Source organism: Platalea leucorodia, assembly GCF_965183815.1.
Source record: "Platalea leucorodia genome assembly, chromosome: 1".
NCBI lineage: Eukaryota > Metazoa > Chordata > Aves > Pelecaniformes > Threskiornithidae > Platalea > Platalea leucorodia.
In genome coordinates this window covers 136,750,457-136,770,257 of record NC_138823.1, presented here as the reverse complement: position 1 = coordinate 136,770,257, position 19,801 = coordinate 136,750,457, and the positions used below count along the sequence as shown (strand labels likewise).

At 37.4% G+C, this 19,801-nt stretch overlaps 1 protein-coding gene across 1 annotated transcript in view; it reads right to left on the bottom strand.

The window, feature by feature from the left end:
• Nucleotides 1-18,538, bottom strand: part of DGKB (diacylglycerol kinase beta) — a gene marked incomplete at both ends in the record, with an annotated part of 334,114 nt that extends 315,576 nt beyond the window's left edge. Inside the window, 1 exon segment of the mRNA XM_082329956.1 lies at nt 18,469-18,538. Coding sequence (XP_082186082.1) covers nt 18,469-18,538 — 70 coding nt within the window.
• Nucleotides 18,539-19,801: the final 1,263 nt, after the last annotated feature.

Below are 19,801 nucleotides of genomic sequence, written 5' to 3'. Positions count from 1 at the left end.
CCTATCATATGTTTGAAATACCACTGTATAGACAAACATAAAACAACTGTAAAAATAGAATTCACTGAATGCTATTTAGCAGGTAACATGCTTCCCTAACAAATACAATTAACAATAAATATAGGATACGTCATTTTTACTTGTCATTTAGGATGACCCAACCTGGGCTGTTACACTCCTCCTGCAGCCGTAGCCCCACATGTTCTTGTTCATTCTCTTAGAAGGTAAACTCTCTCAAAAGGTCAATTTTTAAGCTTGGATGGGGTCTTGGATTAGGCATATAAGAAAACTGTAGCCACATTTATGCTCAAGTTTCTCACAGAGCAATGACTTGGGTTTATTCTAATGCTTTTCTAACATTGTGTGTGCTTAGTAAAATAGAGCTTATCCCAGGCTGTGCATTTAAAAAATGACAGGCAATAAATGACTTACTAGCTTTCAATATGTATGAGATCATGGCTTCAAGATAAGTCATATAATAACGACCTAGTCTCCTGAAAGTAGTGACGCACAATCCTCTGCACCATTAAGAAATATGCCAGACCCTTGTCAGAATATCTCAAGCTTAGTGTCACTCACAGATAGCAAACCAGACAATATATTCATATAAGTCACACTAAAATAAAGAATCTACGATTTACACCCCTTTTCTGTGTCTTCTAACAAACTCTAAATCTGAAAAAAACCAAAACCAAATACAGCCAAGATAAGATATGGATATGAATATAAATAAAATGGCTAGACAGGAGCATAACTTATTTTAGACAACGAAGTAAAGGTTGAAATTTTTGAAGCTGCCTTCAGAAATGAGATTACCCAAATCAAAATCCTAAAGCAATACAGAAATCTCTCCTTAATGCTTTTACTTATATTTAAATGTTACATTTAATATAAGACTGTGCAAACTATTTGCTTTTGTCCCATCAAAACAACCTGATAAAACTTTTAATAGAAATTTCCTTTGTTAAAAAGAAAACAAAATGCTTCATTAGATAACATATTCCAATAAACCCAATATTCATATTCTTTGACAACCACATTTCACTTCACTTTTTTTTTTTCCAAGTAAAATATTGAAATATTTAATTCTGTAAGCATCCAAATGTTTCAAAAGGAACACCGCCATGTTTTGTTTCATCAAAAGAATTTGTTGTTCTGTGTGCCTACAAATGGCACTATTATGTAAAGATACTCTGATTAGCTTGAATCAGACACTGGAGGAATTCTAGAGCTCCTGAAATAAACTGAAAATAGACTCCAGCTGTGCTGCTGCTCCAGTTTACTGCTCATTTCTAGCTTAGGAATCTTTACACTAAACTACAAAGTCCAGCACAAACATGTTGCTTCTCTGGGAAATTCCTAAACATGACAGCCTTTTATTCCTGTAAGAAGATCCAAGTCAGCTTCCACGACACAGGTAAACGCACAGAGCCCCTTTTGGTTCTGCGCAGGTTCTCAGTTTCACCCATGAGCATTCATTCCCTTTCCAAACAGGGTTGTAAGGATGGCCTTAAGCAGAAGCGGAGAGTTGTTTGTGTGGGGACTGGACATGGCACTGCTGCAAGGGGATGGCGGAGAGATGAAGGGGGGAGGATGTGAAGCTCGGCAGGGAAGGGGTGGAAATGGGGACACCTGTCTGAAAAGCGTAGGGGGGATCAGTTGCCAAGTGCTGCCGAGAGCGTGAGTAAGGAGACCAGCCTGCAGGCAGCTGGAGCTTCTCAAAAGCTCAACAAAGCAACGTGGCTGCCAGTGCTGGACTCGCACTACATACAGAATACACACCGGTTTCTTGCTATCAGAATTCAAGTCATTCCCTGGAAACTTTAACCACAAGTACAACAATGTGCATCATATGGAGTTAATTGTAACCACATAAAAGTGGGAAAATCAGAATGAAGGCTTCCTATTCCACCTGCTGTGTGTCCTGTGAAGGCATTGAGCACTTTACAAAGATCAGGAATTGACTTCTGTCCAATTTTAAAAGGAACAGCTATAATTCAAGTTGTTTAAAAGCTTGCATGCGATTCAGTAGATAATTTGAATACAGAAAAATAAATACATTTTTAATGAAGTATTACTCCTTACTGTTCTGAGAACACAATGAATGAATTCCTCCACCAGAGGAATTCATCCTCCACCGGAGGAATACCGTGTATTTTATTCTCACCTTACCTTCTTCTCGGTTCTGTAGCTTCTCTCTCTATTCCAACCCTCGCATAAGCCCTAGATCATTCCATGCATACTACCTTGCTTCCCATTAAGCTTTCTTTCCTCTTCGTCTTGACTTTTATTTTATCCAAAATTTCCCCAATCTTCTTAATTGCTCCTGTTTTTTTCACCTATGCCTCCTAACTACTTATGTTTTATTCCTGATGGTTACATACTTACAATCTTCTAATCAAAATAACTAGCTAATGAAAATCAGACCTTATCTGCCTCTTTGCTCACTCTCTCCATGTTTGTACTTGATCTGCACCATTTTTAAGGAAAAGGATTCCTGTAATTTTAAAAAACTACCATGTTCTGACTATGATTAAAAATAGAGAAGGCATGATAAGATGGGGTGGTCTTTTCAGCAGAAATACTGATAATGAATTAATTTCATAGAGAACAGTGATGCATACCCTGTACGAATTAATATTGTTAAAACAAAATTTAATTTTTATGAGTCAGGAAGATTTAAGATTAATTTTCTCTGTTTTTTCAAAACTCCAAAAACAGACTGCTAAAAAACACTTAGAAGTTTTATGACACTGTTTGAATTTCCAGACCTGCAAATGCAAATGGAGCAGAACATTCTACATTCCCCTAAAATGACTGTTAGAATTACTAGTTCAACAGCATTACTGCATAAAATTTGAAAATGCAACTGGATGTCAATCAAAAAAGCAGTTTGAAAAAATCTCAGCTCTGATAGCAAGCTCCAAAGGTATCTACTGATGGTCATTTGGCAAGGGCTGGGAGCACCCACTTTTACAAAGCTCCACTGATCACTGAAGTTATGCAGCACAAGCTACTAAACCTTTACCTAAGACTAAATATGCATAGAGGGGGAGGAAAAAACCCAACTCTAGAATATGTATGCAAAGAAAATAATGTTTTCAGAATTCTATTGAAGACTTACTTACATTAAGTTGAAAGCCAGTATCAGTAAAAGTGGGAATCTCTCCTGGTGAATTGTTGTTTCGTGAAAGATTAGGACAAGACTGATACGCTGCATAACTATCGACACTAAAAACTGGTTAAGAAAATAATGAATAAAGAAAATAATAAAAATCTACTATGAAAAGGACTTTGTTTTCCTTCTCCTTTTGTGAAAGGGATGAAAATGTCTCCCATTTCTTCCATCTGTTTTGTTTTTACCTAACAATTATTAGTTCGTAATAACCAAACAGGTGGGAGAAATGGGAAGCATTTTCATCTCTTTCAGAAAAGAAGACAGAAAATTAGGTAGAATCCACTCCTCAAAACAGAATAGGGCATTGAGACAGCAATTATGGAAAAGACTGAGCGATAAACACAGGCATTAAGTAAAACAATGCAGAAATCAAATCCCCAGAGGTGCTTCACAATCTGTAAAACAAAGCAGATGATCAACTCTTCTAAGCTAAAACTAGTTGAGAACAGTGGGCATATGTTTTTTCTTATTATCACTCTATTTTTGAAAGATAGAGGTATGGGTACGTGGTCTGTAGGAAGCTTGGCCTAGAATGCTATTAAGAGACAACTTCATAGTGATATATTAGCAGTCTGAATAAGAGAAGCACTTATGAAAACTCACCTGCTGTTATATACAAGACTAATCACAATTAAAAACCCTAACAGAGTTTGCCTTAATCATCACCTCAGAACACTACACGTATTACTCTGTGGCACGATAATTTGTGTAGCAGCCAGCAGCAAGTGAACACAACTTCTCTGTCACTGGCAGCATGAACAGCAAACCCATATGAACAGAGCTCTTGTGTATCCCTGATTGCTACTACATGACTCCTGAAGGGGAAAAAAGAGGACATGACAAGTTCTTTCTGCATGGAGACAACAACTTTCTGTACATATAACATCTCAGGTGGCCATTCCTGTCCAATAAAATTATGTCGTTCCTTACATTAAATAATATCTATCAGGATAAAAGCTGAAGTACACATCAACTGGCAAGTTTAACATACAAAAATGCAGTGACATGATATGTTTCTTATTCATTATCCCAAGTTATTTAGAGTAGTTTACACAGCTTTATTCACTAGAAACAACACAACACTCAATGACGTCTGACTCAGTTTCAAGCCAAAGACTTTCTGTAGTGCAGAGACCACATTGCTAGTTTCCACTAAAAGACTTAAATGGAGATGTGATTATAACCCATTGTGCATAATCATGTAAAATTTGGTATTGCTTTTTATGTCAAGACAGACCTTAAATAAAGATTAACATATTTGTGCCTGGACCCCTTACAAAACTTTTCAAATGCATGCCTCCCAGGGACAGGATGCTAAGTTGTAGAGATGACTGGATTTGTTTGGGGATTTTCGTTTTGTTTTGTTTGGGGGGCAGGATGGGAGTGGGTATTGTTAGCCAAAGATGCTACACAGGTTTTGTGGCTAGATAACAAAATGGAGATGGAAAAAAGGAGGGGAAAAAAAGAAACTCAGGTTCTTATGAAAGCTGTTAATTGTAGGAAAACCACAAAGTTTGAAGTAAACTTATTCGAGTTATTTTTAAAAATATGAGATTGGATAACTTTAAGCTCCAATGTGTACACAGAGCTGCAAAGCATTTATCTTAAGAGTAGAGCCTGTCTTGAAGAGTTTGCAATTTGAAGAGCAGCTTAGTAGTCCTCCTACATAATCAGTCATTACATCTCTAGAACTCTATTAGAAGGAATTGCTACTCTGGCACTTGCTTCTTGAAACCTACTCCAGAAAAAATTCAGTGCATGCTTTAATTTAAACACATAGTTACACTGGGAAATCCTTCAGAATGTGCTTTTGTACTATTTGGGACAACTTCATTATATTTTGTCATTCTTTCTGTGGATCCCTTAAACTCCCAGAATCCTCTTAAAGCACTGATAATTTAAAATTATATCATAGTGTCATATACTGTTTGGAGATATAATGGTCCTCTTCGGATGTATCACTTGTTAGACCATAGATGAAATAATAAGCTTGGACTTGACGAGCAACATGACAAAATTCATTGTGTCTGAAGCAAAATATAAAACTATGGCTCTATACTTAAAAGAAAACAAAGAAGTATGAAATAGATCAGTATTCCTTTAACTATTAGCTAATTCCTAAATAACTAACATCTTATCTACTAAAATAATTCTGAATGAATAATCATTTTTCATCTATTCTAGAATAAGAGCACCTCCAAAGGGAATGCAAGTGGCTTATTTCAAATTCCAGTTTGAGTACTTATTTGGATTCACCCTCAGCCAAAATTAGCTAAAGAAGTAGTCAAGCTTTAGAATCAAAAATAATAGCACTTATGTACATTTTCACAGACTTTAATAATAAAGAATTTATACAAAAACTTCTACAAGGCTTTCTACAGGAGATGGAATAGTTATCTTAGAGTAATTTAAATCATTGTTACTAGATAAAAGTTGGCTCGCCACTAAGGTTCTACTTGAATTCTTTTCCTTCTGCCCCAGGTCATTCCTCTCAATCTCACCATTTGTTTTTCATAATTTCTTTTTAAATTATTTTTTAAGACCAAACACCCAAATGTCAAATAAGAATATTCAAAAGTCAACCTTTAGGTATTGAGCTCTGTTTTAGCTCCTGTCTGCTGTTCTGACTCTTTAAAAGCCTACTTTAATTTTGTCCTAGTCATCTCTTTCTGAGATCTGCTCTTCTCTCAGTTTCCTTAATCACTCAATGCATTACCTATGAGTTGAAAAATAGCATGGATCCATGAACTTTGGTCTACCAAAAGTTGGCAGACTCCAACTTTGTTTGAAGCCATTTGTTTTGTTTTATTTTTCCATGGCTTAATTTTCAATTATTTTTATATTTCAGGAACTCTGAATTAATATAATCCATATATTTAATATAATCCATATAATTCAGGAACTCTGAATTTCCTGTATTCATGCTGCTAAAATGGTACAGTTACCATCTATTTGCAACCTTAGTTCAAAACTAGAGTAATGTACTTATCTTGCCACTCTTTTTCTTTGAATCTCTTCACTCTGCTTTCATCATCTCTAATATCATTTCAATAATTTCTCAAACTCTTAGAGCCTATCCAGTACTGAAGTGCCCCTCTTCAATATAGCACACAGACACATACTTAGAACATAAACTGTCTTCCCATCCTCTTCTCATAACTGTCTAAAATTTTCACTGCGTTTCCTCCCATTCATTTCAACCTCCACAATATATAGGCTCTTATACAATATACAGACTATGCTTTCTTCCAAAGCAGTCATGTCAATAATGACTGCCAGGGTCTTTAATTAATCTGTTCTGATACAGGTAAGGATGCTAGATTCTGTCCCATCTCTGCAGTGACTTTCAAACATAAATAACACATTAAAAGTAGAAATGGCCCTCTCGATAAAAACAAACAAACAAACAAAAAATAAAACCAGCAACAAACAAACCACAGTTAACAAAGCATTTTAAAGCTATTTGGTATGCCTTCATGAATGAAAACATCTATTACTAGGCCAGTTAATTCTGGGAAGTAGATTCTTCAAAACAAATTCATTATCAATAACTATCAATACTGCTACAATTAATTTGAGTGTCTCAATAACACAAATTATTTATAACCTTTTATGTTGAAAATATAATCAAGAATTTATATTTTCAGAAGCTATGCAAAAAAAAATTGCATTGGAATTTAATCACAAGGTTTTTTCTCTATACTTGTTTTAATAAAATTATAAACCACACAAAATCTGACAGTTCTAAAAACAAATTTAGCAATCAGTAATGTCCTCAAAAAGCCATTACATTTTGCAATGCAGCCAACAAAACTATGCAGTGACACTCCATAACACCCACTAAAAATCTTCCAAAGCCACACAAAAAGCAATATATTTTTAGTGCTTGAAAAAACAATGAAAACATACATAATTATAAGCACATTTAAAATTTTTGCTTCTTTTAATTGGCAGAAAGCAACAGAGAGGAATGCAATCCAGGGCCCTTCAACCCCAACAAATGGCACAGGGAGAGAGGCCTTCTGACACCATCAGGCAGCCCTAAGCCCACTCTTTTTCAAACAGAGGCCTCTGACTCTTGATTTGAACCATCCAGAGCAACCTATCTCCTGTTCCCAAGAGCATTAAGGAAGGCAGCTTTGGTTTCTTTCTTCAAAAATTCAGGAGAGGCAGAACAGTGTAAGCAGTAACACTAATAGCAAAGTATATTTTTTCAGTGGATGAGTTGGATGAGAAGCTTTCCCCTTCTCTCTTCAGGCATATGAAGCTTTGCTTGGCTGAGGGGACCCGCCACGAGCTACGGATTCTTTGAATTCAAATCTCATAAAAGCAAAAAACGATCATCCTTTCTCTCAGAGCTATTTTTTTTCAGTTTGTCTGATGAGTCATGGATTGTCATCATTTGAATTACACTTTCAAGCTCTTCTATAGAAAGACAAGGACTAAAAATACATGCTTTTAATGAGAGCTGAGGTTCTGCCACAGTCACATGGCTCCCCAATTAGTCCATTCTCCCTTTGTTTTGTTTCTTCAAGGCTTGGTGAACTGTAATTCTCTGTTTGTGACATCAGGCTCATTTCCACAGCAACCAATTGAATTATCCCCCAAATCTTTATAATAGAGAATAAGCAATAGGAACAGATGAACTCTTTAGAAACAAAAGCTTCTCACTGTTTACATGCAAATGTCCATAGAAACAACCAAACAATAAAGGAAAAGAAATATGGAAGATACATAGAAACACAGGAAATGTAACAAAGGAATAATCAATGTTTATACATTTTACGGTGTATAAATACACGTTCAGTAATTTTATGACCTTATGTTAGATTTGCAATAACCACAATATGTGTTCAACACCAGTAACAGCTGATGCTGCAACACCGGGCATTACTAACTGGCAGTGTATATCTGCGTAGCTTCAATTCTAGAAAGAAATCATTATTTTTGACAGAGGAAACAGAAACCAAGGTGAGATGACACCATTTGCCTTTCAGGATTCTAAGACAGGAGGTATCACTGCCAGCCACCACACACCATGGATCCCACAGCCACAGGAACCTGAGAACTGGGGTTTCTATTCTGGACTTTGTAGGAAGTCTTTAGGTTTGCTTCTTGCAACAATATCCTTGAAAATGGAAATGCATAGTCATTGACTTTTCCCTTAAAGACTTACTCATAATTCCTTTTATTGCAACAAAGGACCAGCATTTGAGATCCTGACTGTATTAGTTAAGAACCCAGGGATCTATCTATCTGCATGTCTAAGAGTTAACACAAGCCCTGTTACTATCGGCAGTGCTAGAGCTCTGACTAGCTTAATCTTTCCCAGATACTTAAACAGCCACTATGCCCTCAGAGCAAACACTGGTAACTTAGTAGCATAGTCTAGAAAATAATATGATTATCCTAAAAATAAAGGTCAAACACTATCCAGTCTCAGAACAACCAATTCAATACCTGTATTGTACTGAACTATCGTGTTTCACTGCTCAGTGGGACTAAGTAAACATTACAATCTTCTCCAGGTGTTGTGATCGCCTTCTCTCCCCCATTCTCCCAGATGAAGCAGATGTACAAGATGGTTGCAAGCAGAACTACCATCTTCCAGTGAGGCCACCAAATGCTCTTGATGATGAGACAGCATCCTGTTCATCACACACAAAGCATGGCCAGTGCCTTTGTGTGCTCAGATGATGGGTTTGTAATAATAACAGCCTTTTCTAACAGTATTTTATCTCTGGAGTCTGGGATCAATGCAACTTGGTACTATCTAACAGGCTGCAGCAATTTTTTCCTTCTCTAATTCCTCTAACATTTCTTCCATATGAGATCTAAATAGGTACAAAACTTCAACACTTTCACTAGCTTTCCTAAAATGGACAAATAAAGTGTGTTAGCACTAGCACAACTGAGACCATTTGCTTCATAATACTTTTGTTACCCCTAAATGGAAGTTGCAAATTTCTGAGCCATCGTATTTTTGACCCTGCCACTCAATCATTCAGGAACCAGAAGCTGTTCTTTAGGACAGGAATTGAAGCCAAGAACAGCTAGTGCTTCATTGAACTGATCCTACTCTGGACCAATTTGTCAACATCTTTAAAAATTCTGAATTACAAAGGCCTATTGCCTTCTCTGCTTTTACTAAACCGACTAAGTCTCTTTCTGTTATGATATATGACCTCTTGCTAGCAGTCTCCAGTCAACAGCATGCAGCAGCAACAGTAGTCTTGCATTTTGCTGGCTATAGTCCCTTTATATCAGAACTCCTGAACACGTCAGATATTTCTGGGAGCACCCTCTGCAGAGGAATAGGGTATCTTATAAACAGCAGCGTATGCCTGATATTTTGCCATCTGATAGTCACAAATGCATATAAATTCACTCTTTTCCTCTCATAAAACATGTGTCCCTGCAGCTGGCATACAAAGTTTCTTGCAGTCAGAAGACAGGGGAGAATCCCTGAAATTAGCTAAGACATGAACATAATACTGTAATAAGATCACTTTTAGGATACTCAAAAAGTCACTCAATGTGACATTACTTAGTGCCATTACTGTGTACAATTCACATAAAGTTCTAGGAAAGCCATTAGTTCCTAAAAGACTGCTTTAAATTAGAATATATAGTAGCCTGTGAGGGACTGAAAGGACTCAAATGTATTTGCCTTTGTCATGAAACAAAGTAACTCCTGCATAATTTGATAGACCCTTTAGTCAAAGTAAGGTGGTCAGCACTCTCTTCTGCATTGTCCCTTTCCCTAAATAGCCTATGGTACCTTAAACAAGTTGGATGCCCTTCTTCAGTATGGGCATGGAAGCAGGAAGAAAGTTCTGCACACACCTGAGTATCCTACCTGACTGCCACGAGAAGGTTCATCCTTACTCACAGTTGTGGATAGAGTCAATATGACACTGTTTACCCTAGACAGGTTAACTGGAGAATTGCCTGGCTTCTGTTTGGGTAAAAATACATCTACTAGTCATAGATAGGCATATATTATGGCAGGAACACTAAGCATTTTAAGTCATTAGAAAGCCCACCTCAGAGATCCAGATTATACTCTATGTTTATGAGCTTTTTTTTCCTTCAGAAATGCTCAGCTTATCATACCGATCGTACATTCTTTCCAAGTCCTAACACAGAATTCCTGATGAGAGAAAGGAAAAAAAATCCACCAATACTTCTGCAGTTGACATTGGTGCCCAGCTCTCCACCCCCACAATGACTTCATCTATGAAACAATCTTCAGAGGCCAAATCCCAACTATGACTGGTTAAATGAAAAATAAATTCACAACTTTGTAACTTTCCTATTCTGGATTTCAGTCTAACACGAGTCAAAGTTGGATCCAATATCCTCATTAGTACAGACTATATATAACTACCCTCCTTTGGACAGAGATCATCTTTTTTTAAGAATAGATCTGACTAGAGCCTAAACCTATCAGATATAATATTTCTATCCCGTTTTCTCTAAATTGGTACAACACAGGAATGTGCACCAGGGATTTCAATTCAGAGATCTCAAGAAAGAAATTACAGTGTTGCATCAATAAGCATAGTTCATAGTTCACCTCTCAGAAGAACTAAAGCAAGTGCCCCACCAAACCCTTGAGTGGGACTCCAGTTTCTCTTAGTCAGATTTTTAGTCCCCAGTCACAGACTCAGAACTGGGATTCAGACTCCACGAATCATGAACTGGTCCCTTTTTCTGGCGACTCCACCCCCAACAGGCCTTGCATGCAAAGAGGGCATCCCTCACTAGACTCATTATTCTTCTCCATAAAGTTCTCCAAGTGCATGGGATATCATACAGGCAGTGCTGGCAGACTCCACCTTTCAGCCAGTCTGACAGGCTCTGACAAAACTTTATGAGAACTTAATTTCCTCCATCTTGACTAACAGCAGCAGAAACACCATACTCCTAAAATCCAATACTTGGGGTAAAACTATTCTCAGTAATCACCAGCAATTTTCTCTCTCCAAACAGCCAAAAATAGCTGGTTTTAGCAATCTGTTTTCTTTGATGAGGCCCATTCCCTCATTAGAATTTGCACAATTCCATGTGGCACTAGAAGCCTGGGACCCTCTGAGGGATTGCGTAATAGCCCATAGCTGCTGGTGACCAGCTGCCATATGCATGAAGTTCCCCGCAGGTTATCATTTATACCCATTGTAGAAGAAAATCTTTTCCATCTGTGAGGGCCACAGAATCAAACCCACCCAAGAGTGTCTGGCAACTTAATTCTGGCCCAAAACTTCTGCTGACCTTCCTGTTTCTCTTCAGAGATCTTTTTCACAAGTTCCTCCTTCCTGTTGCCCTATAAAATTCTTACACTGTCTAGTTCTTGCAGTAGCTATTGATGCTACATCAAAAGATGCTGCAGCTGCTGATGCTGTTCCTGTTCTCACAGCCATTTCAGTAGCACTCCAACGTCTATTTCTATCTTCAGGCTGTGACAGTCTGCCCAAGTTCGCCTCCACCAGCCTGGGAAAAAAATCACTGCCAGAAGTTTTGCAAAAAGTCTTTTTCAGGCTTTTTCCTCAGGGCACATTTTGTTGACAAACTCAAAAGGACAACACAAAACCAAGCTATTTCCCCAGAGTGCACATGCTGCCAGAGCTCAGAGGCCTTTTCCTCCACCTCTCTCCGCCTACTGAGGGAAGGGAGACCTTCCTTCTTTCTTTTAAAGCCTAGCTGAATCATGAAATAGTCTTGCTTTAACTGTTTCCAATCCCTTCAATATTTTCTCACTTGCTTTTGAAGCAGGATCCTCTAAACTTCCCTCAAAATATAATTTGGACCATAATAGCCATAAAACTTCATTTAATAAAAAGGAGATACAAAATTCATTTAATAAAAAGGATACAAAAAACCCTGTCCAAACTAATCAAACTTACCATACAGATAATAATCACAATGAAGCTATTTATATTGCTTCTCTCTAATGTCCTTACAATTCAGGCTGCTGTTAGGAGTAGTACAGAACTATGCATATACTTGGTACTATACAGTTTGGAGAAACAGTCTCTGCCTGAAAAGTCCTGTAGGTACATTACCCTATGCACTTTAAGTACCATTTTTATGCAGAAAAAACCCTGCATCTTTTTGCCTTCCTTTCCCACAGCCAGCATTGATCATGAAATCTACAGGAGAAAAAAAAAAAAATAAAAATATGAATTTTCTTCTCTTGACTGCATGGATTTCCTTAGAATCTTCAGTATTTGGTGTGGGTTACATTATTGTTGTTGTTGTTATTGTTATTATTACTACTATATAATAAGCACACCAGTTGTTGTTGTTGTTATTGTTATTATTACTACTATATAATAAGCACACCAGTTATCTCAGTTCTCTTTCTTTTCACATATTCTTCTGAGGCATTTTAAAACCAGACGAAGATCTAATGCAAAATATTTTCTACTATTGTCTCTTCAGAACAAGAGGAGAGAGGAGATTTTTAATTTGATGGGCAAGGAGGACACACAGGAACTGTCTTTGGAAATAATTATTCTTCCAAAAACCACACACATGCATATTAACTGCAAAGAGACAAGTATTAGGTAACATGCTCTTTGAGTTCTAGAAATACACTTTTCTTCTTTTTAAAGTAATATTTAAACTGTTCCAAAAAATTCATTTGAAGCTCCAAATTATTTAAGTATGGCAAGCAGATGAAGAAAGGTATTAAATTGGAAGTATAAAGCTGCCTCGAACTGAGCTCGAAAATAACTCGGTAAAACAAAATTATGGATATTCCTTGGATTAATTTACTGGAAGATATTCACTTACTGTTACGTTCTAAGTGTCACTTAGAGGGAAATGTTTTGTGATTAGGAACAAGTGGTGGAGAACTCATTGGCCTTTGCTGTTCAGTTACATTTATGGAAATTGGGAAAAGCTGGTATGTATTCAGGAAACAAATTTTACATTCACGGTTTGTGTTCATCAGACAATACACTTGGATAAAGCTGAGACTCATACTATAAATATGTGATGAAGACGACAGGCAGACAAGATGTGGTAAGAAGTTCTCAATGAGATACCAAGGACAATATCTTGCACACAGAGCTAGGAGCAGGCCTTGTTTGTTTAACTATACTTGCAAGAGTAGACAGGCTATCATCAAGCCAACAAAAGATGAATTAAAAGTAGAACTACACTGAACTGGAGCAAAGCGTCTTTCAGTCAGAAAGTGGAAAGCACATGTCCCTGTCTGAGCACTAGAATCCACATGAGAAGTTTAACGGGCTTTACAGTGAAAGATTCACACACCTACTTTGGTGACTAAAAAGGGGCTTTAGGCTGAATTCAGACCTCTAAGCCCAGGACAGCTGGATCTATAATGTCCACACTCAATCAACTGCAGTTCTGCATGTATAACCTAAGTCTGGAAGTACTTTAAGCTTATTCTCTGTGCAGCGTGTATCTCAATATGGTTTAAAAATTCCTTTACATGACTAAAGTCAGTTGATGCAGAAGTGAAACAACTCATCTAGGCTCCTCGTAAGTTCTGTTACAGTCTAAAGATAAGAAGAGGTATTTAATCTCTCTCGTAGAACCTGGATGGACCCATTCCTCTGCTATTCGCAGAAACCATAATACTTGCAGATGTGACTGCTTTCAGCAAAGTGTGGCAGCAACAGTCATCTTCATAAAACAGGTAGAAGTGAGAAAGGCTTGCCTTCTGGTTAGGGGAAAGACTGACGATATGAGGTTGAACCTCTGTTTGAATGCAAAAGGCTCGAATCGAAATCCCTCAACTCCTACAAGTGTGACCTGTCTGCTGTGCAGTAGAATAGTCTCTGGGTTACCACCCTTTCCAATACTGGATCAAAACTAAGGCTATCAGACCAGAAAGGTGATGTGTGCTTGTGTGGAGGGCAGCAGCTCGGGGTGTCACACAAGAAAAACACTATCAGCACTATCTCACTCCATAGCCAGCTTCGCTTGAGGGGATTCAGCTTGAGAAGGGAACTCTGTGAGGGTTTTTTCTGACCACCAAGCAAATATGCAAAACACCGGCAAACACATTTTAAAGAGAATATTTTCTGGGTGGATAGGCACCTGAAATGCAGAACAACTCCTGTCCTGAAAATAAATGAGCAAACTTTCTTAACCAAATTTACTTAGGCTCCAAAGAGAAGCAGAAATCGAAATACACCCTGTGCTTAAAGCTTGCTACTGGTTAGCACAAGGCACCTCAGCGCACCCTCTCTTCAGGCTCACCTACTGAAGGTATGTGTTTTGCGTCAGTGATAGTACATGCTGTGAATCATCAACACTTAGTATTTGAGCACAGCAATACGATATAGAGGTGTAGGTGTGAACTCTGAATTCTACCCACTGAGCTCAGGTCAAGTCTAGTACACTCCTCTCTAACAGTTTGTTTAAGAATTTCTTCATGTTTCCCTTTAATTAAGTCTTTACCATCCAGTTATTACTACTTTTCACTTGCACACCAAAACGTGTGTACACTAATACATCAGAAGAAACTCTTTCTGTAGGTGTTATTGTTTGAAAGGCTGTACTACTTTCTTTCAGTCTTATGCATATCTTTCTTACTATCAAATACTTGCAAAAATTGACTCAGATTAAAAAAATAATCCAATGTATGTTTGTATAATGAATTTAAAAGAACAGTTCTTTTCATATTTCAGCTTGTTGTTGTATAGGGTTTGCCTGGCAAGGTTTTGGTAGCGGGGGGGCTACAGGGGTGGCTTCTGTGAGAAGATGCCAGAAGCTTCCCCCATGTCCAATAGAGTCAATGTCAGCCAGCTCCAAGACGGACCTGCCGCTGACCAAAGCTGAGCCCATCAGCAACAGTGGTAGAGCCTCTGGGATTACATATCTAAGAAGGGGAAAAAACTGCTGCGCAACTGCAGCCAAAGCGAGGAGTGAGAATATGTGAGAGGAACAAATGTGCAGACACCAAGGTCAATGAAGAAGGAGGGGGAGGAGGTGCTCCAGGTGCCAGAGCAGAGATTCCTCTGCAGCCCGTGGTGAAGACCATGGTGAGGCAGGCTGTTCCCCTGCAGCCCACGGAGGCTAACGGTGGAGCAGATATCCACCTGCAGCCCGTGGAGGACCCCACACTGGAGCAGGTAGATGTGCCCGAAGGAGGCTGTGACCCCATGGGAAGCCCACGCTGGAGCAGGCTCCTGGCAGGACCTCTGGACCCATGGAGACAAGCCCATGCTGGAGCAGGTTTGCTGGCAGGACCAAGGTGAACCCACCACAGTTGTACAAAAGTAATTCTGATTCCAGTGACCTCATTAAGTAATGTGACTATCAGCCATTAAGAGCATGGTCCAAAGTCACTGACACCCAAGGTAGACTGGTCTTTGGGAGACTGTACTCTTTGTTCCAGTACTCACTTTAGACCTGATTCAAAATAAGTAGGGATTATAAATATTGTATTTTGTAAATTCAAGAAAGTGTATCTGTTAAAAATTTCCATAGTTAAAATAATGTTGTAATTTAGGTAAGATTTATGAAGTAAAGTCTATACACCAAACTGAATGAAAGGCAGAGCAAATGACACCCCCACATATCAGCAGGTGAGTGGAAAACAAATCACTTGGCTGTAAATTCCCTACTGTATTCCGGAGTCCGTCAGTGAAACCAGCTCGTTAGCACAAGGCAAGGCTGGGGACTCATCACCAACACAAAGTCAAACCTCCTTACAGTGTTACCTTCTGACACCCAGATCATCTCTCCTTCCTGCAGGAGACCCACTGGTACCTCAAGTCAAGTGCTGGAGAGAAGTGTGCAATGCCTTTTTTTTTTTTTTTTTTTTTAAATAGATCAAACTCTATCAAGCCAGTCAGACTCTACTAGAAATCTGGTGATTTTTCAGTTCACTATCTTGCCGTGTTCAACAATGACAATGAAATATCAAAGCAATTATATACTCAAACTTCATAAAATTCCACAATTTAATTACTATACAGTAATGAGTAAAAACATCTACTGTCACATTTCATATTTCTGCATGTTAGATAAAAATGTATCAAATTCAAAAATGTTGGATCCAATTAAATTTTTTAAATTGCATTTTAAAGTCTTAAATCACACATTTAAAGATACTGCTATTCAGTCATTTAGCAAAATTAAATTGTACAGCTAAGAAATTAAAAATAAGGCCCATATCTGGGTTATATTCCCTTGGCATTATATATCAAAGTCTATACACCATTAACAATTTTTTTTCTAATTGCCTCAGAAATCGAAGTATTTATACAAAGATGCATCACATTTCACATTGAACAACTAACATCCTTCTATTCCAGACAAGGAGAGGAAGCTTGAAAGACACAATGTGTTTCTTTCATATACACACACAAACCTGAACACAAACAAATACAACCAATTTCACCAAATACTTTATCCTGATACCAATAGTTCTGTTAAAGCAATGGCTCTGAACTATCGTCTGTGCAAGAAGTGCTGGAGGAGCAAAGGGAAGCAGAAAGAAAAGGAATATATGAAATGCCCTTTTTTTTCCATAAGGAAGACAACAAATATTTTGGCAAACGCTGCATTGAAGGCTTAAGTTATAGGAATGCATAGGAAAAAAAACCATAACTGTTCTATCTCTCTCTATTAGAAGTGTCCAATTTCTGGTATTGAAAAACCTAAGGAAGAATCATTTTTAAATATTTTCGCAGGAAGTAGTAAATATTTTCAGAAGTAAATGTTTGTTTGTTTTTTTAAGCTGCTATGCTATGTTTACTCTCCATATGGTGATGTAATTTAAAAGGAACAAGCTTATTCATGTCAAACGTGAAATACAAAATTTTCTTTGCAATGGTCTCTGAAGGCAACAGAACATCAATACAAAATTTGGATGTTTTCTTTTTAACCTCCGTGTAATTGCATCGTTTCCCCGTATTTAATGGCTCTGTGCATTACATACAAACAAAAGAACTACTAAAAAGCATGGATATTATCATTTCTCAGACTCATACTAGATCTTTAAGGCCTTCTTTTAAGGAGGAGGTCCTAAGTGATTAAATAGCAGACAGGTATCAATGTCTTATATTCCGATATAAAATGACAAACAAAATAGCTCCTTACTTGGTAACATCATTAAGGATTTAAAGCAGTATTCATCTCTATAGCTTATCCTTTGAGACAAGAACGTGGCATGGGGCAGAAACATACTTTGTTAATAAATAGGATACTTTAAAATGTACAGCAGTTGCAGAAAACTGTCAGACTCAAATACATCTGTTCCAGAAAGCATCATATAAATACTTCTACTTGATTTTTTTTTTTTTGGTTCAATGACATTACATTGTATAAAGTATCATTCATGGCTTAACTTGATATCATGAAAATATTATGAATCTCAATCACATTCCAGTGGAATGTACTATTAAAGTTAACTCTAATAATCATTTTATGATTATTCTGTTAGATGACTACACTGAAATACAATTAAGTATATGCCGTGATGTCATAGGCAGAAAAAAACCCAATCAGTAGTCTTCATTCTACCATATATGCAAATGTTTTCTTTAGTAATAAATCAACAACATTCATAAATCATATGAAATTTTCTCATTTTTTAAAAATATAAATTTAGATTACTTACCATACAGGAAAACTTCCTAAATGTTCTTGACCTTTTCCAGTTCAGTTCTTATCAGGCTTCATAAACTGCCTCCTAAATCTAACTACTCATGTTCAGTATCTGCCCTTTAAGCACGAAATTCTGAGCCATTTAAATTGCTCAGGCAACTTAAAGGAAGTTTTGCCTGAGAAATAACTACAGAACTGGATGTTCAGCTTAAAGAGTTTTTTGCTTCCTGCTGTTTCACACGACAACTCCTCCTTCGCATCGTTTATCGTATTAGAAACATCTTCATATTGAACACCTAGATGTGTTTCTCCTGGAATCTCCATGTTTCCTCCATGACTGAGCAAGCCTTCTTTTTAACTACAAACGCCACTCTAGTGGCAAAAAATTGTTATGGTGAATTTAAGGTGGAAAAGCCATAAAAATATACTCTCCAAATACCCATAATCACATAACCTATAGTCGGTCTACATGGTATCATAATGGATAATAAAAAAAAAAAAAAAAAAGCTACAGACCCCAACTGATTATTTTCTTCCCTCCAAAGAACATATCTTTTGGATTAAAAAACATAAACATAAACCATAATTTAACCTCCTACTTGATAGTGAATAATACCAATAATAATATTATATTCGTCATTCAAAATATTCTTAATTTTTAATTAGCCATAAAATCACGTATTTTAAAAATTACTTACATTCCGCATATTTCTGAAGCTGAGAGAACTCCCCAGGACTAAGGTTAACCCACTTCTCCTGGCTCGTCATACTGGCGGTAAGGGTCCTCGTTAAATATCAGAAAAACATTCCCTTTGACCCAGGTGATATAAACTCCATAAAGATTCGTAGCTTCAGTTCACAGTGCTTGGAGACTGGAGAGATGGCATCAGTCTACGTGGATGAAGGTTTTGATGCTATAAACTGTTCCCAATGTGTTGGTTCAGTGGTGAGTTACAGCACTGTTAAAAGAAGATCAAACATAGAAGCATAAATACTAGTTTATTACTGAAATAATTGTAAACGATAAATATTTTCTTACATCCAGTTTTGCTCAAAATCTTTCCATACAATATTTGTCTATAAATAGTTTTATGTGTATTTCCCAATTTTATTTTTGTAGTTCCAAATGCTTATGTGCAGCACTGATAATCAAAAATTATTGATTGCTTATGATCAAATTGTATCTGGACAGCTTGTGTGGGGATGTGCCTGTGTCTGTAACAACCACAGCAATAGTAGATACGATCTATCAGTAAACTTAGTTCCCTATGATTTTAAAATGGGATTCAGGTAATGGGATTTGTATCCAACTACGCTGTTGAACAGTGCTGTGTGGCCTTGTCAGAAATGTTCTGAAGCTTCTAACTCCCCATGTCAAAAATGAAATGGATTCTGCAGTTTGATGAGAAATTCACATGAGAGCTACATAAATATTAACTATTCTAACAAAATAGTAGGGGTTTGATTTCTACAATGTCACAACATTGCTGAAGACACTACTGAAAATCAAATGTAACTGCTGGCACCATTGCAAATCAGTTCAGGAAAAAAAAAGACCAAACTGTGGGTGCCGTCTCATTCCAATTTTATGCAGCTTTTACCTCCATAGGACAGTCCTTACAAAGGCAATGCATTACCAACACCACTCCTTGCACAACAGGTATGATACTTTTCATCTTATTTTAGCCATCTGGAAGCCAGGTACCTCATCCGAGGTTGTCATCTAGGGCTCTCTCTTTAATCAGCAGAAAGAGACAGGTGGCCCAGACAGCAATTAATCCCTCCAGTTTCAACATAATCTTAAAATGTGATGAATTGCCTTCTTGTGGTATTTAACTTTCGCTATTGATTACAGAGGTTGCCTAGATGACAAGCTTAGACTAGAAAGCTAATTTTAGACCATAAGTGGAATCTCTTTATATGCCTAGCAACGTGTCATTTACAAGGGTCAGGTTACAAAAAGAGCAAAGGAGAAATTCAGACCAGAAGAGACTGACACAGTAATGGAAAGAGTGCTAAGGAGGAAGATGT